This window comes from Limulus polyphemus, unplaced genomic scaffold, assembly GCF_000517525.1.
Source record: "Limulus polyphemus unplaced genomic scaffold, Limulus_polyphemus-2.1.2 Scaffold563, whole genome shotgun sequence".
Taxonomy (NCBI): domain Eukaryota; kingdom Metazoa; phylum Arthropoda; class Merostomata; order Xiphosura; family Limulidae; genus Limulus; species Limulus polyphemus.
In genome coordinates this window covers 7,252-30,542 of record NW_013666173.1, presented here as the reverse complement: position 1 = coordinate 30,542, position 23,291 = coordinate 7,252, and the positions used below count along the sequence as shown (strand labels likewise).

Genomic DNA, 23,291 nt, shown 5'->3' with positions numbered 1-23,291 from the left:
AAAGTATAAAATTAAATGTTTAGATAACAAAACTGGAAAAATATTTGTTAATTTCTTAATTTAGAGTCTCCACTGATTAATGTTTTTTATTAAAAACCTGGGTGATATAACAGAAAATAGCTTAATTCAGAAACGATTTATGTTTAAAATTGAATCGATATTTTTACTTTCATGATAAATTTTATGCACTTGGCTCTAGGCTAGTGATCCCAACACTCACAACACTTATAAGGTTTCACAGAACCCCTGTCACTAAGATTGTAATGGGCAGACGGTAATCGAACTATTCTATCTGGATAAATGCATTTTGGCTTTTACGACCCCTCCTATTTTGAGAAATCAAGTGTAATGTAAAGTGACACACACTGGCTTTTATATAGGTTAGATTGTATGCTATCTGTTTTAAATTTTCTCATAAAATATAAATAGATTGAAAATTTTCTTCTCTTTTTATAAATATTTCTCCTGCGTCTGATAGTTATACCTTGACATTTGAAGGAAATAATGAGACTTGTGCCAAACAATTTTGTTTACACACTATAATGTAATATTGTACTTAATACTCTTTAAAAGATCTATTATAATATCATCATGAATTTTTAAAACTGTTGTCACTTTAGTTTTAAGTTTGCTATTTTTAGATAAGGTGTTATTCAGAATATATAATGTGTGTGTGCACATGTATGTTGTACTTAATACTAATATTGGATACTGTTATTATTCTGTGGTCATCATTTGGTAAGGTTAATAAACAAATACTTATACTCAAGATTTCTGACACTATGAGAAATAAATATATAATTTTTGAATGGTATTTTAGTCCTGGTAGTTATGTATATGTTTCCTGTTCTCTTATCACTGGTTTCAAATAGGAAAACTTGGAACAATCAAAACAAGATGCTGCTGCTTGTACTGAAAATAATGAGAACAATGAAGCAGAGAGTCTTGACAGCAAAAAAACAGGAAATCGTAAAGAAAAATCTTTGGGCTTGTTGTGTCAGAGGTAAAGAAAAATGTTGCATTTTTATATTCAAATCTTAACCAATCTTTTGTAACTGAAATGTAAGGATTTTTGCTCAAAATCCTGAAAGTATATGGGAAGCTTTTTTTCAGTACTTGTTGAACATATTGTATCTTGTCTATTATAGTAACTATGATTACATGAAAGATGTATTTGAACTGGGCAATAGGTAAACGTCTTAAAGCATAATGCATTTTAAATCAGCTATAAAAATATGGAAACTTGATGGATCAGTTAAAATTATTTTATTTCTGTTGAGAATACAGGTACATCATAAAATTCTTTCTATCATTTGATGTTGCAAATCTTTATGCATTGAAGGGTAATTTATCTTGCACATACAAAATTAGATATTAAACTAATTAATCAATATTAGGTTATTTTTCTTTAGTTTGAGGAATTAATTTATTTATCTGAAAGAGTTGAACAGATACTGTTGACCTGTCAGAACCTGATGTAAGATCTTCACTAGCAAATTGAAATATTTCCAAGTAAATGAAATAAGTCTATTAAAACCTTTAACTTACTATTACTGGACTCTAAGCATAGAAGGGACATGATAATAGTTAGTAACATCTAGACTAAGTACCTTTTGCAGGTTTAAAAAAAATAAAACATGCTAGTCAGTCATATAAATAGTAATTAATTTAAATTTTCTCCTTGGAGTATAATGTTTAGATACCTATTATTTGTTTTATTATGTTTCTACATCAATAATGTTTTTCAATAGTCATATATAAATTACATTACATTTCATATATTTTAGTTAATAGAATACAGTAAGATAGTTTTTGGTGAATTAAAGTGATAAGTAGTTAGTGTCCTTTAATCACTCTAATTATTAATTTCCTTTTATACATTTTCTTATATATTAACATGCTTATAACACAGTAATTATTATATCAGAAAGATTATTTGCTGTTAAGGGAATTTCACCTGAAACACTGAAAATCATAATTTTTATTCAGAAAAGTTTGGGAATTAAATGAATATCTTAATCACTCTCCTCAAAAACTGGTATTGTTTCCATTTCTCTCTTTCAATAAAATGATATTGGTGATTTGAATAAAATATGTCTAATAGTGTGCACAATATTATGAGACTCTACGAAGACTGTCCATAACAAATGGTATTTACAGTACCTTTATTTGGGTATTGGCTGGTTATGAACTGTAGTAGAAAGATACATTAGAATTATTTAACCAGAAACATGTGCCTTCCATAAGCCAACCACTGTATATTGTATTGAACATTCAAGTGTATCAGTTAACAATTTACCATAAATGCTAATTAGATGAATAACTTTTACATTTTTATCGAAGACAATTGAAAGTTAATTATGTAAAACTAATGTGAACTTAGCTAATAAAGCCCTCAAATATTTTTTTGTCAATTGTATACAATACGAAGATAAATGGGATTAAATCTAGATTAAAACAAGCAGTTATATCACTTGTGTAACTGTACATGTAAACAAATAGCATATAACTTTTGTTATAGTTCTACAATTACTAATAATATTAATCAACTTTTCAAATGTCTTTATTCTAATGTTGTTTTAAAATACTTTTTATTCCAGATTTTTAATGCTGTTTCCAGAAAACCCAGATTCCTCAAAAGAAACTATTTTCTGTCTTGATGATGTTGCAGAAGCATTAGGTGAGTTCAAATCTGACAACTAACATAACAATGTTCAATGATTTAGAGTTGTGTTTGCTTAAATGTTTAGTCATTAATATTAAAATGTGAACATCAAAAGCTTAGTGTAAATCAATAAGTTTTCCACAAGTCAAATGTTAGATCTAATATCCATTATTTAGTGGAGCAAATATTTTTAGCATCTGTAGCATAAAGGTACATTTAATTCTGCTAACAACATGCTACAAAGGATCACAGTATGGATTCTTTTACTTTCTTCCTTCCAGGATAATAACCATTATATTAATGTGATAACACTTATTAGTAAATATAATACAAAATATAAATCATGATAACCAAAATGCTCAAGAGAACCATCATTATGAAATTGATATCTTGTGCATAATACAATACCTTGTAGGAGTGTTATAACTATTGCATTATTCCAGAAAAATTAATTTGTCTTACCTTTACATAAACATAGACTAATAACCTAAAACATTGTAAATTCATTTTGAAAATTTATAGGAAAAAAAAGAACTTCAAGGTTTGAGCTATAACAACACATGCATAAAATGTAAGGCATATTTAATACAAGACAGACACAATGAAAAACAGTTTACTTCAGTCAGAGTGAAATGGTAAAACCCCTTATGTAGAAGAGCTCGGTTTTGCTCATATAAAAAGAACTGAAATGTATGAAGCTATTAAAAAAAGTTAAATAAACAGATGTCAACTAAACAAAATTATAAAGAGAACCACTTACATATCAGTTTAGGACAATTTTCTCAAATGACTTTTATTAAAAATTACTGTAATTTAATGTAATTGTAATTTTTCAGAATATTATATATTATACAGCATGTCAAAAGCAAATATTGTTAGTGTAACAGCGTCTATATGTGATGTATATATTTATACAAGTAAGATTAGTCCATTGTAGATATGTTGGCATATTATTAGCTAACATTATCCATATTATATAGTCAGTAAACATAATTTTAATTTCATAGCATATTTGGAATATTATATATTATACAACAAGCCAAAGTCAAATATTGTTAGTTTAACAGCATCCATGTGTACTAAATGTATTTTGTATATTTAAAGTAACAATTTTCCTTTGTAAATTATCTTGTGTATAATCAACCATGCAGTTTTGAAGTGAGTGTTTATCCTATGCCAGCTTATCTAGACATCCTGAAGGTTTTTGACCAGTAGCTTTTATAGTGGTCCGAGTTGGCATTTCTGTCGAAGATGCTGTGGATCTATATGTGATGGTGAATTTTATGAAAAATGTAGGATATTACAGATGTAATTCTTGATCAATATGCTTGTGATAGTGCATTCTTGTATCATGATAATTATGCACATCCTCTCTTGAATAAATAGTCACTTGATACTTTCAACAATACTCTAACAGCTAGAGCTGCCACCATGCTTTCATGTGTTGGATCACCTGCAAGGTATTATCTAGTAACATGTAGTATTTTTAAGTTGGTTGAAAATAATGGTGAATTTACTGTGAATGTAAATCTACCACAAGACTAACTCCAGTATATAATTTCATCATTGCATAGTAGTGTTACAGGCCTGAAAAGGCAGTATGTGCTTTTTAGTTTGTGCCTTGGGTGGATATTATGTCATAATATGTGCTTTTTAGTTTCTACCTTGGGTGGATATTATGTCATAATATGTGCTTTTTAGTTTGTACCTTGGGTGGATATTATGTCATAATATGTGCTTTTTTAGTTTGTACCTTGGGTGGATATTATGTCATAATATGTGCTTTTTTAGTTTGTACCTTGGGTGGATATTATGTCATAATATGTGCTTTTTAGTTTGTACCTTGGGTGGATATTATGTCATATGTGCTTTTTAGTTTGTACCTTGGGTGGATATTATGTCATAATCACTTGAGTACATGCTGCTTTATTGGTTTTGTCCTGTTTCTCAAAATAAAGGATTCTGATTATGGTTTCCTATCATGTAAATCCATTGTTTGCCTTTCTTGTACAGTATTTATCAAGTAAATGTAGAAACACCATAAACCCTAATGTTTTAGTTAGAAGTGTAGAAAGCATTTGTGCTTTAAAAATCCTTAGCTTCTTAAATTCATGTCCCTTAATCAGCAGTGCAGTTTTAATGTTTAATGGAATAGAAAATGCTTTGTACTCAATTAGTAATTATTATCATCTAGTTTTGAGAGTTTGTAGTCTTGAACAGTTGGGATTAGAAGTAAAAGATGATTTAGAATTTTTAAGACATGGCATTAATTTGGTAACACAATACTATTAAATTATGTGAATGTGTGAAACATAATTATTTAATTGTTTGTGAAATTTATTACCATTTGTGAAAGTGTTGGAGTTTGTAATTTTAACATGATAGTTTTTTAACCTATTAGTAATTGTTTACACTTATGTTGTTAATGCTGACATCTTAAACATGAGAAAATACTGAAAAATTTGTATACTTTAATATTGTTATGAATATTTTTTATGTAACATAAGTGGTTAATTCATATAATTGCTATTTTATATGATAATTTGAGCTGTATTTTGTAATAATGTATGTATACATCATAATACTGTGGTATGTAAATACCATATATCTCACTCTCCTATCTTCAGTATTTGACTTGGAACATCTTTAAAAAGGTTGAGATCATGTGCTAAGTTCAACCTTAAATGTTATATTTTGTAGCAGGGACTAATAACAGAAACTACTGTTTCTTGGAGTAGTTGTATTGTATCATACTTTATCTTGTGTCTAGAAGACTGCTTTAGGACTGTTATGTTGAGCAGGGATACTCTTATGATCCAATTTTCTGACCGCTAAACTACAGAGAGAGAAGGTGGAACATTGTGGTGTTTTCAAACAATTTTTTCTGAGTTATAAAGATTGAGACTTGTATGTGAAGTTTCTTTCTCAATCTTGCACCAACTTGCTGTACAGTTTCTTATAATCTATGTTTTTACTGAATCATACTTTATTATGTTTAACTCTCAACCATCAGTGCTGTAGTCCTACCATCTCAAAAATCAGCCAGTTTGTGTCTTCTTCATTTGCCATAATAAAGTTGTTTACTAGTCTGCTTGAACAAAAGTTCTTCCACATGCTAGGTCCTCAAAACCTTGGTATTTCAGGTAACTGTGTGTTCAATTTATTTGTGTTATTAAAATTGAGATTTGATATTTATGATAGTGAAGTTATTAAGGAGGAACATATAACTTGCTTTTACATAGGTCACTCTATTCCATTTCAGTGATTATATCATATTGTAAAAGATAAGCATTTATTAATTTTTTTAAATTATAAACTTAACAAAAACATAATATTTACTTGTAACTAGGAGTTGAAAGGAGGAGGATTTATGATATTGTCAATGTACTAGAAAGCATAAAAATGATGACAAAAGTAGCCAAAAACCGATACCAGTGGTTTGGTAAAACCTGTCTGAAGTCCACTCTAGGCATGTTGAAGGTAAGAAAACTATTAACAACTACCTTGTTTCTGCAAAATCATTTACTGTAATTAACCTTAAAATTGTCATCTAATTTTTATGCCTTTTATCTCCAGTGGGGTCCACATATTGCATCATATTGATTATATTTTGTTTACTTGTAACAACACTCATTCTAGAAAATAAAAAAGGGAAAGGGAAAAAAAGGAAGAGTCCCTTATTTCCCATTAGGGACCTCAGGAGTAATTGATTCTTTTTTTTTTATGGCTGTATGAATTGTTATTTTATGAATTTATGTGAAATTTCAGAATATTTCAACAACCTTTTTTCTACTAATAATTTTCTGGAAATAATTCACCAATCTTTGCATTGCATCTGAATCTTCAAAATACTTGAAATAATCTATTAAAGAAAGTGTTAGTATTAAGCATCTAGGGCGTGCTGATCATTTTTTGATAGGCAAATGGTGTAAAAACATGGTTCTGCTTCATCTCCAATGACTCAAAAAAGAAAAGCCTATAGAGAGCATACATTTAGCCATGATATTGTATCATCCTCAAAGGTTAAAAGTTATACAAGATGTACAATTTGTGTTTGTGATTTTTCTGTTGCTCACAGAAGTGTAAATGACATCAAAAAATATCTTAACACTACAAAACACCAATAAAATTGTTCAAGGGCATCTGGAATAAATAAACTGGACTCATTTTTTGTAAAACCTGATATCAAATCAGAAAATGATGTGATCAGTGCAGAATTGTTATTCACCTCCTTTCTTGTGGAACACAATCTTCCTTTGGTAGTTTCAGAACATGCTTCAAAAATTATTACCAAAATGTTTCCAGATTTGGAAATTGCTAAAAGATAATGATGCCAAAAATGCTACTTACTGGGCTTTTAATCAGTAGCACACACTAATTAGTAAGTACTAAATAAAACATATTTAGTAGCGAAACCATTTTTGTATACATTTTTTGCTATTTTTCCCATGTCCCAGTAGGGAATTACTATTTTTCAAAATTTAATGTTTGCAGGTCTGTTAGAGAAATTAACTAATATTGATGGCATTTTTGTTTAAATTTTATGTAGCTCATATACTATTTATAACCAACAGTGGGCCCACAAACAATTTTGTATATAAAAATTTTATTAAATATTTGTTGGACCCCCATCAGTAATTTTGGAGTTAATTTTTTAAAGGAATGCTTACAAAGTGCATGTGCATATAGTTGTTTGTAGTAAAGTTTAACTTCATGTGAAAAACCTTTTGTTTTTTAAGCTTACCTAATAATTCATTAAAATGTCTGAGTTTTAATATTTGATTATTGTATATTTTTTTTTTGTAGAAAAGACAATTTTCAGAAGTTATTATGTATGCATTTCTTGATCAGACATAAGAATGTTTTAGATAAATTGATAAAAAAGTATGTATTCTGAATTATAAAAAAATCAAAGATAAGGAAATACTATTTATGTGAGTGGGGTGATGAGATTTGAAATAACTCACTTTTACTATATTTTCTAACTAAAGAAAAAAGCTGAGCAAGAGAAATTAGCAGAACGAATTGGCCTAGTTCGAGACATGGAAATGAAACAACTTTTGGTGGATTGTTCATTATTAAAAACTGAACTGACTGATGCAATGGATAAAACAGATTCTATAGAACGTGTAGAAGAAAGTACTTCTGTGTTGCGTAGGGAGAAATCCTTGGGTGTAATGAGTCAACGATTTTTGATGGTCTTCCTTGCCTCTTCTGTAAGAATTATGTTACCTTTATTTTTTATCAACAAAAATTAGATATGTTATATTTTGCTTTGACAATATTTATCATTTTGTAAGTAATACAGTGCAAATATTATACGTAAACCTACTGCATTTTACTCTATAATCTGTTTGAGTTATTTTTATTTCTATTATCTGGTAAAAGTAACTTTGCATCTGTAAACTTTCTTACTACATAATGCCTAAATAATGAAATATGTATACTGAAAAAATGTGCACCATTGTCAGTTTAACATTTTCCTTTCAAATATTATGGTAAACTATTCAAGGATATTGGGGAAAAGCAATTAATTTTCACCTTGTAAACAATTTACAGCAGTTTCTTGTAACACACAATAATTAACATTCAAACTTTAATTCTAAAATATACTTACCTCCTCTCACACTACAGCGATTTTTTCTCACTCTAGTCTTTTGTACCCCACTTAATTACCCTTGGCGATATATTTGTCTCGTGACACTCTCCACCTACGTCAGTGTGCCTTCTATCCTGGTATCGTACTTCCTGCACGGAGGCACATCAGGTCTCTCCTATCCCACCCCTGAAATCTTGGGGTCACTCTCAGTTGAGACTGTCAGTGATCTTATTCGTAGTGAGATGGAAACATATATTTGGTTCAGTGGTGTTCCTCTAGGGGCTCTGAGGCTGCAATTGATGGTGACCCTTGACATTTTGGAGAGAATTTAGATTTGCTTTTTCATGCACCTTCTTTTAGTCTGTTGGCTGCACAGTCCTCCTATGGGACAGTGGTACGTTTACGGACTCACAATGCTGGAATCTGGGGTCCAAGTCCCTATAGTGTACACAGCAGATAGCCCAACATTGCTCTAATAAAACAAACCTGACTAAATGTTGTTCCAAACAATGGTAATAAGAACAGTCTTTAAAAGAAACAAAAAGAAGGAAAGCTGTTTCTGATTTGTTTTCTTCAGTTGGTTCATCAAAAGTGTGATGTTTGGGTCTTTCCCTCAGTTGCTTATGAGCTTGTACCTTACTTGATGGCTGAAAGGTCTGGGAGCAAATATTTAATTTTCTCTCCATCCACAGACATTGTGACTCATGCAGAGGGTGTATTGCTCAGTTACATGAAAGGACAGTATGCCTTATCTGCCATGGTTTTTGGAATTGCGTGATTTAGCCCGCCATCATCAGGTGAAAGCATATTCCGACTCTCAAATAATACATCTGCTCCTCTAGATTAGGGGTTTTAAGGCAGATTTTGTAGTTAACCTGAATAGATCAATATGCCCTGGTCGGACAGAGGTAAGTCTACAGACTTACAACTCTAAAGTCCAATGTGTTGTTTTCCTAACACTAAACTTTGTTGGAAGACTCTCAGGATCACCAACTTCATTGATTTTGAACTGGAACCATTGTTTGCATGCACATTGGTTCGATTGTCGGCTTCTACATTCATCCCTGTTGTCATTGGTGTCTTGACTTTCATTGGCTCCTATAGTGGATTATAGTTATGCCCCTATTCGAGGATCCTGACCCCCAACATCAACCCCTCGGTACATTGGTATCCAGAATATATATTCTGTCCATATCCAAGGGTTCTGCTGTTTGGTTGGTGATAATTGTATGCATTCGGGGTCTGTGGGGGCTTGGTTTTTAGAATTTCTAGACATGTGATAACCTTAACCATGGGCACTACAGGTCCATGAGTCAGTATTAGTCATTCAGTTCACATCTTCACCACCATTATCCACCCAACCCGTAGGGTTTCTGTCTCACTCTGTGGCAAGTGTTGCCCAGGGAGGTGTGCTTTTATCACTAGCAACCACTTATTCAATATTCTATATCTAGGTTGCAACAGGCTCTGTAGAAATGAGGTGTTCCATAAGTCCACCTAGAGGCTGACCAGATGGTATTACTGTACCATGCTGGACTGCCACTCGTGGACTGTCATGAGTAAAGCATAAGAGAATCCTACCCATCCCTGCTGATCATTAGATTGAATAAATCAGGGTCACTTTGCTTTTAAAAATTTATGGAACTTGGTTCATCTATTGCACTGTTTCTTGAGACTATGCAATGTGTATACCCCCCCACCCCCCTGATTCTACTAGTGGATCTAGGAGTCATTACCACACCCAGTTTCCTGTCGCTGGGGTGGTAGACAGAGTTTTCAAGTGAATTCCTCCACTCTTAGAGAAGAGGGCGAAGTTGGAGGCCCTCTTGTCCTGATCCCTGGATATTTTTTCCCAGATGTTGGTAGGAGAGGCAGGAGCCTACTCATAATACCAGTTCAGATTTGATGCTCGGCTATCCAGTTGTGTGGAGTGTGGCCTGATCAATGTTGGTTCAATACATTGTTCATGGAAGAGGGTCCATTGTCTCCCCATAATTCCGAATACAGAGTGGTCCCATCCTGGGTCCTTGGTTGAGCACAGTTTGTTTCACATCCTCCCCATAATTCCAGGGGCAATTGGAATTTACCTTGCCCTCATGGTTGGGGAGTGAGGATGAGTGTTCATAATTCTAGATCAGATGAGTTCTGTTTCTTCAGGTTGAATAAGGCATACAAGATCCCATCATTCCGAGCCTGGGGTGTTGCCTTTTGGAATTCTTCAGATTGAGGAGGTTTGTCCACTTAGGTGTTTGTTACCTTCTCGTCATGATTCTAGTGGCTCGGAACGGATCACTCCATGACTAGAGGTTGGGATCCACTCATAAGTATACTTATATATATATATATTGTGGTCCAATTGCCCTCGCCACCAATGTGGAATATAAGGACCATGGCCCTATAATTCCAACCCTGAGCAGTGTAACCTTGGCTATCTTGTTGAGGCCTGGCCAATAGTGATTATAAATCATGTAAAATTCCACCCTTCATACAGGAACTAAGTTCAGGGTGAAGATCATACCTGTTCTAGATGTAATGCAGTTCCCCTATTATGGTGCCAACCTTTTATTGACACACCCATGATTTATGCAGATGCTTTCTGTATAGATAATGCCCTCACTGGCCCTCCACCTTCTCAGTGTGGGATTCTAGCTGTAATGTGAGTAGAGGTAAGTATACTTTGGAAGTTAACATTTTCTTAAATCAAAAATGTATTTCCACTCTTCTGCCCTTTCTCCCCACTAAGAGCCGACGCTAGAGACTGCGGATTGAGTCAGTCTCAAAAACATTATAACATTATCTGAATGAGGTGCTTATATACAGTACCAGGACAGAGGATGCATTGATGTAGGTGGAGAGTGTCACGAGACAAATATTGCCAAGGGCAATTAAGTGAGTTATAAAAGACTGGAGCAAGCGAGAAAAAATCGGACCAAAGGAAGAAACCATGGCAGTCGAGTAATAGTTGTAGTGTGAAGGGATGTAATTATTGGAAATACATTTTTGATTTAAGAAAATGTTAACTTTTAATGCAAAAATTTCACTAATTGTGGCACTGTAATACAAAAAATTCCCCTCTAAAAATGAAGTCTTAATTAAGATTTTCTCCTTAAAGCACAGAGATAAACTTTAAGATCAAGTTTCCTATTATTTCACTGCAGGAAGAAATAGGGTATTGTGTTCATGATTGAGGTGTATAACCATTGATTTGAGGCTGTAGCAACTAAGAAACTGAAGTTGTAATGTGATATGTTTGGTAGCTTCAGTTGTTAAAATGGATCTTACTAGCAACTTACCTGGTGATTGTGCATTGCAAGGAAGGTATTTTAATCCATCATTTGTTAAACAACACACAGTTTTTTTTTTCAATCAGATGTCTAATTGATGTTACTAAACCTTGTAGTTTCTGAGTTTGAATTGCATTGGTATTAGATCATCCACATATTTTGGTTTCAGAATGAAATCCAAGCGAGTCAGTCTTATTTAGCTTTTCTCAAGAGTGCTACCATAATCTTTTCCTTAGCTATAGGCATGACTTGTCTAGATCCCCAGCTTAACTCCAAATATGAGTAGTTGTTTTAATGTCCAAATAAACTGTTAAAGCCTCCTCTAGTTGGAACACTGACAATAGCTAAAGTACTTGCTGGACTTGTACTATTTGTCTTTATGATAAAAGAGTGGATATTTTTTAAACTCCAGACCTTTCACATGTTTACCTGTAGCTTTACATATTTTCTTTAATTAACTCTCACATAAGTAAATGATTGGTTGATCTCAATTGTGTCTTTTCTGGGTTGTTAAGAGTTAATACCATCTTACATCTGTATAAAATATATTATGCTTGCAACCAGAAGGCTGATAATGTAGTAAATATTTATACTCTTTTTGTTACTGTTGCTTCAAGTGGACCACAGTGAGACCTTTCTTGACATTTGGGACTCCATTTCTAGGGATACCCCTTGAATCAATTTAGTATTTTTCACTTTTGTATTCTTTCTGTTACAAGTTCTGATAATTCTAATTATTCAGAAAGTTGTGTTACAGTAAAATCTCAAGTACCTTAGTCATCATAATCCTCTTTGTTTAAACCATCCTTCTGGCACTAACTGTTCACAACTCCAACATCAGATTACTGTCATTTTCTCAACCTTTTAATTTCTGCAATACAGCATGTTCAAAATTACAGTAATTTTGTCAAAAAAATTGTGTAATAGAGAGGCTTAATTATTTTTTCTGTAGTCATTAGTAAATAAAGTATGTATACTAGCCTAATATACTTATTTTTTCATAGGCAAGAACAAAAAATATTCCAATAAATATGAATGATTCAAAATTATAATTTGATTTAAAACAGTATTTTAAATACATAAATTACATGTTTTCTGCATGAAAAAATTTATATACACTTTCTTTAAGAGCTTAGGATTAAAACTTAACACTTTAAATTAAATTAACATTTAACTCAACTTCCAATGTGTTTGGGTGTTGATACTACTTTTTCATAACATTACAAACTTGTGTTCTCCAGCCCAGATTTGTTGATTTAGACATTGCAGCTAGAGTCTTGATTGGCAATCCTAAGGTGAAAGTAAAGGAATCAGCAAAGTTTAAAAGTAAGTAGAAATAAATCTGTATAATAATACTCTTGTATACTCTATACATGCATATATAGATAGTAAGTGTGTGCACGTTGTCATGACAGACAAACTAAGTATTATTGTAATAGACTAGCAAGACATTTGCACTCAGATTTGTGTTTTTATTGCAAAAGTACTTCTTTAACTACAGGATTTCTTGAATAATACAAAAGAATTCTAATCGCAAACACCGAAACTGTGTCATATTATAATTCTACTGTTGGTATGCCTTATAATCATGCGCGGTGGTAAAACTTTTACCCAGAAAAACAATGCAAGTGCCTCCCTGTGCCAGAGAGCTGGAAAGCTCAGTGAACAAGTCACTACAACTACTCTATGAATGAAGGAATAACAAAAACTGGTGGATATAAATATTCTTTATTAACCATTCAGTACAATAACATTAAAAGCTTGAAGTTTTCAAAAAGGTCCGACATTAGGTCCTAGAATAACATACGTTTATTTACAGATAGTATCAATCACAGTATAGTTTAGTCCTAGCTAAACTAATATAAAAAACATACACGTTAGTTAAGGTTTTATGAATACAAGTGGACTTACACATTTCAGTGTTTACAATTACATTTTGTTTGTGTTATTCTACAAATCTTGTATTTAAAGAAATACTGTTGCAATATAGATACTAATTTAACAGCAAATGTTTTGTGAGTCTCTGCTAATATATATAATTTTTTGTCGCTCTTAATCTTCAGCTTTGAAAAAATAAAAATTTTAATGATAAGCATCTTGTGTAGAATTATTTTGAACCTCATTTTCAGCCCATACATTTTTCTTGTATGATATTTTAAAGGATACTTATTTATTTATATAATTATGAGATGCTGAATAATTGGTACAGAATGTTCTGTGATAGACATTACTAACTTAAGAATTGGTGATAGGGAGACATGCAAAGATCAATCAATTGAAGAAAGTTTATAACAGAAAATTACTATTTTTGTTAGAAGGAAAACAATTTCAATTTTGATAATGGAATAAAAAATAAATTTAAAATAAAGAATGAAATATCTGGGTTTAGAAAGGGAATGTAATAAAGAGTACTTTGTTCATCAGACTGGTTAAGAAGAATGAAGTAAAAGAACACTTGATTTCCTGGAAAAAGTAAAATTATTTAAAAAAAAATAATAAATTGATTACTAAATCATAGTAGGCTTTCTATTTTTGTTTCTGTTGAACATGGTATGGTTTTATGTTAATGTATGCTGCATGATATTTGATTAAATTTTTGAAGGCAAAATATTGTGATAACAGGTTGATTGAGTTCTTAATTTTGTTTCATCTTACATTGTGAAATTAGTAATAATAAACTGTTTTTGGAAATGCAGCCAGGATATATGTCCTCATCCCTAACTTACCATCTGTTTAGCTTACTGACCATTAAATAATTGCACAGATTCTTTAGATAATTAAACTACAATGTCTCTTTGAAAATCCTGTCAAATTCAGTCTTGTGTAGATGTATATGAAATATTAATTATGTTCTTACAAGTAAAATATTGTTATAATAGTTTAAGTTCTATTTTTCCCAATTTCCTCTGACGTTTTTGATAAATCAGTATTTCTGTAAATGCATTCAAGGGGCATGTCCTTACTATCTGTTTATCTTATTGACCAGGAAATAAGCAATCATGATCAGCACCGAGATTTAACTTTCACTTTCTTTTTCTTACAGTAGAAAAACTGATTTTTTACATCCATTAATCTTATTTCAAGTGAATAATTAATATTACGACTTGCTTATAAAAGAATTCCAAATGTAGTTTCTATACTACATTCAGATAATATGTATTGTAGCTCCACACAGTTTTGGATACAACTTTTAAGTTAGCCTAAAATGTCAATTTACACAAAAGCCAACTTCCAAAAATTTAAACAAACATTATACACTGAATTCCAAGAGCAACATGTGTTTAACTTCATGTAGACCATACAAAGGATATAATTTAGCCAAATTCTTTATCTTTTCCTATATTCATTTATTCACATGCAACATATTCTGATTTATTCTATTTTGATGAATACTTTTGTTTTCCTTTCTTATGTTAATATTTCATGGTCATTTTGTAATATGAATTCTGTGTGTAAACAACACTTATATCAATGTGAGGAATTGCCATAATAAATACCTCAGTGGCTCATAAGTTTGAGGATTTACAACACTAAAAAATCTGGTTTCAATACTCATGGTGGCCACAGCACAGATGATCCATTGTGTAACTTTGTGCTTAACAACAAACATCAAAGAAATTTTAGTTTACAATAGGTTTTGAATTTTAAAAAAGTGTCAAATAGACAAATAAATTGAATAAAATTGTACTTTAAACTTTCTTCATTTATGAAGTTGTTATATAAAAAAATGAGAATTTATATGAAATTTGAAATTAAGATGTGTATCACTAAAACTTTGTTTAATTAGTGGGATGATTTTTTTAATTCACTGACAAATATCAAACATGTAAAAATGTTTAGTAAAGTAAAAGGAAATATGTGGACAGATATTAATATTTATTTCTAAAAATACTCTGACACTTACCAAATTTAATCTTCCAGCTAAAGTTAGGCGACTGTATGATATTGCTAATATTCTGAGCAGCTTAGGCCTTATTAAGAAAATGGAATCAACTAAGTCAAAAGGAAGGAAGAGAGTTTATCAGTATATAGGACCAGAACCAGAAGCTTGTCTTGGGTCTGAAGGTATTAATTAATATTTTCTTTGGTTGCTTTTTGTACTAAGTACCAACATCATAAAAGTTATTTAAAAAAAAATAAAAAAAGACTAAATATTATAGTCAGAAAAACCTGTTTTGTACTATGATTGTTATGTAATATCATGTAGTACATTTATTTTTTAAGTGGTTCTAAACTGTATCTGCAAACTTTTATATACAGTTTAGTGATTTCTTTAAATAAATTATTTAAACAGAGGTTTTAAAACAATGTATTATGCACAAGACATGTATGTTAACAATATAAATCTAAGTTTGAATATGTATATTTTTAAACAGTGAAGCATCCCTTACCTCTGCTTCATTTTAATAGCTAGTGACCATGATAGGTAACAGTTGACCATTTTCTTTTGTGGCTGTACTGTAAGATCTGTCACACTCAATGTTTGGTATATACATAAACTAAACTAACTAGAGTGACCATTTTCTCTCAGAGCTGTAATGTGAGGTGAGGAGTTATAAGCGCTTGGTACATACAAAATTAAAATAGTTACATTTAGTTTTTCCTACTTAAACCCTTCAGCATGGATGGCGACACTTTGTCAACATAAGGACCCCTTGACTCTTTGGCTAAAAGCTATTATAAAAGTTTTCATAGTACCAAATAGCCTCCAAATGAATAAAAATAAATTTTTGGGGAAATCCTCTGAAGTTTTATTTGAAAAATAATGCAATTTATCACTAGTAATCATGAAGATTCTGATCTTTAAAAAGGCACCCACTTCACAGATGCGAGTATTCAGAGCTAATGAAGCATAAAATACTATAATGAATGATAACGACAGTGATGATGTGTACCTACCAAACTCTGATACCAATTGCAGTGTTGATCTGCTAGTGATTACCAGGCAGATGCCATCAAAAACCAGGGACCTCCACAGTGCTCTCCACATCCATGTTCCAAGGGTTGTGTACAAGGAAGACAACCACTCAGCCATGTGTGCCAACACCTCCCAGCACCATAGACAGAGGACGAGAAAGTGGACAGGGAAGTGGAAGATAAGGGAAAGAGCTGGTCAGCACTAGCTGTAGCAAGCACCACAACCCCTTCAAGTGCTACAACAACTTGCAAGTGATGATTAGCAGGGTTAAGATGACTTTGATCTATTTGAAAATGACTGGTTATCAGAACATAACTATCTACATGGTGGGCTTGTGGATACTACAAACTTTCAACCTGAAGATTATTTTCAATTTTTTTTTTAGGTGAAGCTTTCCAACGTATTTGACAATCCTGTTCACATTGCACCCATGTCTCGTTTTCACAAATGTGTTGATATAAAACTTATGCAGCATTGCTGATTGCAATAGGACTATGCCAGAAGAATGAACTTCAAGACTATTGAAGAACCATTTGGCTCACCTTCACTCTGTTCAGTGAACTAATGTTGAGAGATATATTCAAGTTAATAACTTCCTTTCTCCATTTTACGGACAACAGTCTTGACAGACCACAACAGGCCTGGATTTGACCCTCTCTGGAAAACACGATCACCTTTTGGATATCTATGACTCTACTAAGCAATGCATTTGGCCCAAGTAAACACCTGTCTATTGATGAGAGTATCATCAAATCCAAAGCTCGTGTATCTTTTTGGCAGTAGTTGCCATCTAAACCCACATGTTGGGAAATAAAACAGTATGCAATATGTGACAGCAACTCCAGTTATGCTTTTAAATTTATCACTTATTTTGATAAAGGGACTCTTATCACTCAAAATGGGTTTTCTATGACTGAGTCTATTTGCTTAGAATTACTGCAGATAAACAAAGTGGTGCAATAATGAGAACTGATAAGTTCTACTCATAAGTCATTTGTTGATCTAGAAAGGCTTGGCATTGGGGCATGTAGAACTGTGAAGTCTGAATGTCAAGGAATGCCACCAGAGATTCATCTGAAGTATCTCCATCTGGAAAAAGGTGACTATCTGGTGTTTACAAGATAAGGAAACCTTGTTGATTGTGCTTGGCAAGATATAAAACAGGTCCACCTGTTATTCATTGTACACACTAATAATACAGTTTCTAAACAGATTCCTGCTGGAGGTGAAGAGGGCAGCTACAGCTGTTGTAATAGCTAAGATATATAATCAGCACAAGGGTGGGGTCAACATGCTGGATCAAAAACTTGGAAATTTTGCATTTCCTCACAAGGCCTCAAGATAGCATGACACTCCTACCCCAGGATACAAGAAGTAGCCCTGGTAAATTCTTATATCCTGTACAGATCTGATCAAGGAGAAAATGCAAAAGGCCAAAGAAAATTATGTGAGCAAGTGATTCAGGGCTTATTGCATGGCTTTCAAAAAAGCAGTTAATGTTCGGGCCAACCATCAAGCCTTGATCTTCCAACCAGACTCGTAAACAGATCTTCTGTTGTCTAGTTTGATGATTCAAAGTAGAAACTGGACTATGTAGTCTACAGTGATCAGTTTAGAAAGCACAAACCATGCAATGCTCTGACGTGTGAAGTTTCATGCCATGAACTGTATCATTTCTACAGTGATTACAGACAAGCAGCAGTTCAAAGACTTCAGAATAACAATACAGATCAATAATCAGGCAGTGAAAAGAGTGCAATTAACAGTAGAATATATAATTGAAGTTTTGTCAGTTGAAACTATCCCTTTGATTGTGTGATGATATCTTGTGTAGTTTTCTGTGATTACTTTTCAAATATGTAAAGTAATGTTTTTTCATCTTTGTAGAAAATATACTGAGCACTGTGATTTCAGTATTAAATTTTTATTTAGCACCAAAATGGTTAAATACTTTCACAACATAGTGTAATATCAAAAGTGAAATCCTTCAGAAAAGCAATTTACTGTTCTTTTTTGTTTATAAGGTCATTTATTACTAGTATTAAAATGTCTTTTGTACTCCAATATACACTAAAGAAATTAAAAAATTAATATATATTGTTTATTGTCAGATTTGTGATGACTCCAATCAACAATCTGTTGGAATAGCTTCTAGCTGCATGTCGTCCAGATAAATCATTAAGAAAACATTTGTTCAAATAATACTGTTTTATAAAGAAAATTGTACATAAAGATTTTTGCAAAGTCTTCTGAATTCACATACTTCTTTATTGTTCAACTGTTTAAAGATAGTAGCTGAAAAGAATTATAAAAACTTAGTTCTTTAAATTGTATTTTCTTTGGAAAACTTGTATGGTTATAAAACTAATAGAAACTTGTCTTCACAATTTTTAGTACCTATGAGGTCTAGTCTTCCACGTACAAAGAGTGACAGTGTAAGTTTTTATAAACCAAAGAAAGAGCCTTCATATGTCCCCCATTCTCTGGTTCGGCATGCCTCATTGCAGGATATATGTGAAGTGGCTGAGATTGAGAGACAAAAACTATACTCTTCACTGCCTTCTACACCTTCAAATGGATCTTTAGACTCTTTCTCCTTCTCTCTTTCAAATGATGGATTTGAGTTTTCCTCTGAACACTCAGAAAGTGGAACAGAAGCTACAAGCTACAATTTAACAGGTATACACAAGTTTTTAGTAAGTTGTCAACATCATAAATGTATTTGAAACAGTGATGAATGTGGAAAAATTAACAGAATACTGGTTAAAGTAAATCAATTCCTAACTGTGCATCAAGTATGAATGCTTAGTAAAGTCAGCTATGAATTTATGAAACATTTTTAATGATATTCATACTTTGTTAATTTTTTCCATCAGATTCCTGAATTTTGAAATATAATACTTTTTGTATATTATATAGGATCACTTGTAGAATTTTTGGCAACTCTTAAAGTTAAAGTTTTTAATTTCTGCTGATGATAAATGTATATTGAATAATGATTTTAGCAATTATTAAGGCAGTCACTATAGTACATGACTTTAAATAAATCATCACTGTGTAATCATTAACAGGAGAATCATATCAATTTTACTGTTATTTTTAGAAGTTTCTGAGAAACCAGGCACCGATTGCAAAACCCAAGTATTGTCAACCAGAGAAGTCCAATCTTCTTTAACGTGTAGTGAGGTAAACAAGGTAATAGGAGAGCACTATGCTCTGCAAATCTTTGTGTAATGTACAAGTTCTCTTTCTTTAGTAGTTACGTGTTTGTTGATCTTAAATAGTTAATGATTTGTATAAAGTCTAATGAAATATAACAGAATTACATAAGTATAATAAATAAACTTAGTATTCCGAAAATTGTTTAATTTCAAAGTACAAGTTCAAGGGAGATCCAGTTCAATCTATACTTTGATCAACGTGTGTTATTGGGTTATGTTAGTACCAGAGAATTCCACTCCTCATCAGTTACCCTGAACTGGACCTCCCTTGAACTTGGACCTCGAAATTAAACAATTTTTGGAATACTAAGTTTATTTATTACACCTGCTATTGTGCAGCTATATAATGTGAAGAACTGAATAATGGCCAGTGATGCTTTTTCTTCACTTCGCCTATCCAGCATATAGATTTTTCCTTATAGTGAATACAAAGCATGTTTACACCAACAGTATGTTTGAGAATTACATAAGTATAGTTATAGAATAGACTAAGAACTTAGGCCCTAATCTAATGTTCAAAGTAGACCCAAAATATCATGCAAAGTAGTTCAAGTGAAGATTATGTAAACAAAATGCTAAATGCAACTTATACAAGTATTATACGTAATTTAAGTTCTTAGAAATTCCCTATAAATGAGTATATTATTATTTAATCAGTCAAAGGAGGAAGTCCTGTTTTCCTGTGAAGTTCCCTCACAAAAAGAAACATTTTTGTTCTTAATAAGTTTTTCTCAGAATGAACGTTCAGCACGTATGTAGACTGTTGATATCAATATGAAATTTTAGGAATTGCAAAAAAATGAATAATTTTCCTTTGATGTACTCTTGAAAAGGAGCATTTTGATATATACTTTTTTTCTACAATGAACCATTTAGGAGATACAGAGCATGACAGACAGACAGTTGGCTATTGTATAAATAGGTAATAAATAAGTGATGAATTAGTCATTTTAAAATATATTTATCATAAGATAAAAATGATTTGCTACATTTGCAAATGTCTAAGTAAAACAAAATTTTATGAAAATATTTAACTGTTTAAATATCTTCCTGGGTGATAGTGCTGATCAGTTGATAGTCTTTTCATCTGCTTGACAGTTATCTACACTACCTTAACAAGAATGAACTTTTTCAAACACATAAATTTAATAAAAGTAACGTGTTACAAAATAATTTTCACAGATAATTTCTTGTAAATGTTCCATGTATACCATAACTTTGCTTATCTTGGACTAGTACATATTTAAAGTCGTGCATAAATAGAGATCAAAAAAACTTTTTTTAGTAGCATATACATGTTCATTTTCATAACAGACTATTAATTAAGGTTCACATTAGTACTCTTGGCCATTTAAAACAAACATTAATGATATACAGCATAACGTTCATGTAGTTGTGTTTTTTTTTCTTCTGTTTTTCTCATCATGGGTAATTTATAATACTGCTTATAGCTGACTTTAATGATTTTGTTTAGTTTACTGTAGTTTAATTATTTTCATTGCTTCATGTAATCGACTGATTTGGGTTATCAGGAGAAATGAAGGCAAGTCCTAAAATATACTTAGTGATTACACTAATCACATAGTATAGTTTGTTTATCATGAAACTGAAGGCATGTTGCCCTTTGAACAAAGTGAGTGTAAATGATCATCATAAACCATTGTTGTTACAAATCTCTCTCATACTGTTATTCCTAAAGTAGCCCATATGTTGTTCATCCAATTCATAAACACTTGTTAATAATCTGTATTATAAAACCACTTGTTTCTCAGTGTATCTTTCATATTTTTTAGTGCATACTGGAGATATTTACATATTTTGATAATAAAGTTAGAAAAAAACTAGTTTTACACTCCTTACAATTATAAGATAACTTTTATTTTAACCAATATTTTGCCTTTACTGCTTCTTCAGGGCTAGTACATAAAACTGTGTGATATTACAAGTATTTGGAGTCTAACAGTCATTTTTTCTAACTTTCTTAGTGTATCATCTTAAACCTTTGTTAATAACCTATATTATAAACTACTGTTGTTTGTTAGTATATAATCTAAAACCTTTGTTAATGATCTACATCAGAAACCTTTCAAAATCATTAATTTTTTTTTATTCAACATACTTTTCTACAAGCACTTTTTTTTTACATACTTATCTGTCATAAACCATTGTTATTTATCATGTATATATTAAGGCCTTTGTTGTTATTCATCTGCTTCATTAATAATTAATGTTAGTAATCCAAACAATAAGCTTTTGTTCCTGGTTTGTATTATAAATTACCTTTTTCTTGAATACTTGTGTCACTAAGCCTTTATTGTGGGATTATGGAAGATGGTGAAATACTTTTGTAATATCTAAAACAATATAAAAGTTGTTTAAAAAGTACCAGTTGTTGATCGTTTTATAAAAAATTCAATGTTATTCAACTGTACCATAAGCCTATAATTTATCTGAATTATAAGTTTTCATGAAATAAGTATAGCTTTAGAAGCGTTGGTGTTGCATACTTCATTTTTTTTAATAAGCTGATTTTTTAGGAATGTCTTTTTTTTTATGCCATTACCTTTTAAAGACTAATTAGTACAAAGTTTGTTTCATTAAGTACTGAGATGAATAACTTTGCATCCAAAGCAAATATCCAGATCATTTCACTTTCATGATATTATATGGCTCTAACTGATCTGCTAAATATAATGTGAGGTTAAAGCAGGACCTAATGTGTGTTTTGTATAAATATTATATGAACTAAGGAGATATTAGACACATTGAGGATGTGTTGGTTCAAAAGTAAATAAAAATTGCACATGCACTTGGATAATGCGAAACTGAACAGTAAGTCTCGTGCCTATACAATTTTTTGGTATTATGGTTTAATTCATAAGGTGACAAGTTTTGAGTCTCTCTCTAATCAAGTAGAGATTTTGGACAATGATTATTACTCTAATACTATTGTTTTTATAAAGCTTTTTTTTATTTATTTTAGTTAAATAAGTGGACTGGTTTTCATTATTACCCTCTTTTTGATTGAGACCGTCTGTAGTAAATATTAAAAGGTTGTAACATATTTATTTTTTAAATCTCCCTGGTCTATGTAAATCATCTTGGTTGTAGCCAAAGTTCAGTTAATTTATTTGGTAAGGTTGCAAACTTTATTTTTCTTATCTTGATGCTAAAACTATACCTGTGTAGTTTCCAACTTATTTTAAAAAGTACTAAAGAAAATTATCAATTAGTAGCTGCTATTAAAATAGTTAGTCTTTTTGTGATGGAAGATATTATAAATGATAGTCTTTACTGTGCAAAGTCTGTGGTACTTGTGACCTGTCTGATAGCATGATTTTGTTCCTTATTATCAGATAGGCAAATAACATTCAGTCACTGAATGTTAATGAAATTTTATATATCCTGATAAATGGTGGTCTAGGATCATAACATTTAGATACATCTCCAAAACTGGTACTTTTAGTTTAAGATTTCATTAATCAACTGTGAAATGTCTTTATTACTATATATACACCTGGAAAAAAGTTAAGCACCCCCAAATATTTTCCAGGATTGCTTATTGAAAATAAGGTTTAATTTTCATGATGTTGAGCAGTGTTCA

At 31.5% G+C, this 23,291-nt stretch overlaps 1 protein-coding gene across 2 annotated transcripts in view; it reads left to right on the top strand.

The window, feature by feature from the left end:
• Positions 1 to 23,291, top strand: part of LOC106459121 (transcription factor E2F8-like) — a 42,426-nt gene that overhangs the window by 15,754 nt on the left and 3,381 nt on the right. Inside the window, exons 3-10 of one of the 2 annotated variants that reach the window (XM_022385554.1) lie at positions 873 to 1,003; positions 2,601 to 2,680; positions 6,015 to 6,145; positions 7,657 to 7,881; positions 12,790 to 12,874; positions 15,470 to 15,613; positions 18,861 to 19,145; positions 19,570 to 19,652. In XM_022385554.1, the coding sequence (XP_022241262.1) occupies positions 873 to 1,003; positions 2,601 to 2,680; positions 6,015 to 6,145; positions 7,657 to 7,881; positions 12,790 to 12,874; positions 15,470 to 15,613; positions 18,861 to 19,145; positions 19,570 to 19,652 (1,164 nt within the window). Of the gene's footprint in view, positions 1 to 872; positions 1,004 to 2,600; positions 2,681 to 6,014; positions 6,146 to 7,656; positions 7,882 to 12,789; positions 12,875 to 15,469; positions 15,614 to 18,860; positions 19,146 to 19,569; positions 19,662 to 23,291 lie in introns of both variants that reach the window. The other variant, XM_022385553.1, reaches the window with a different exon arrangement.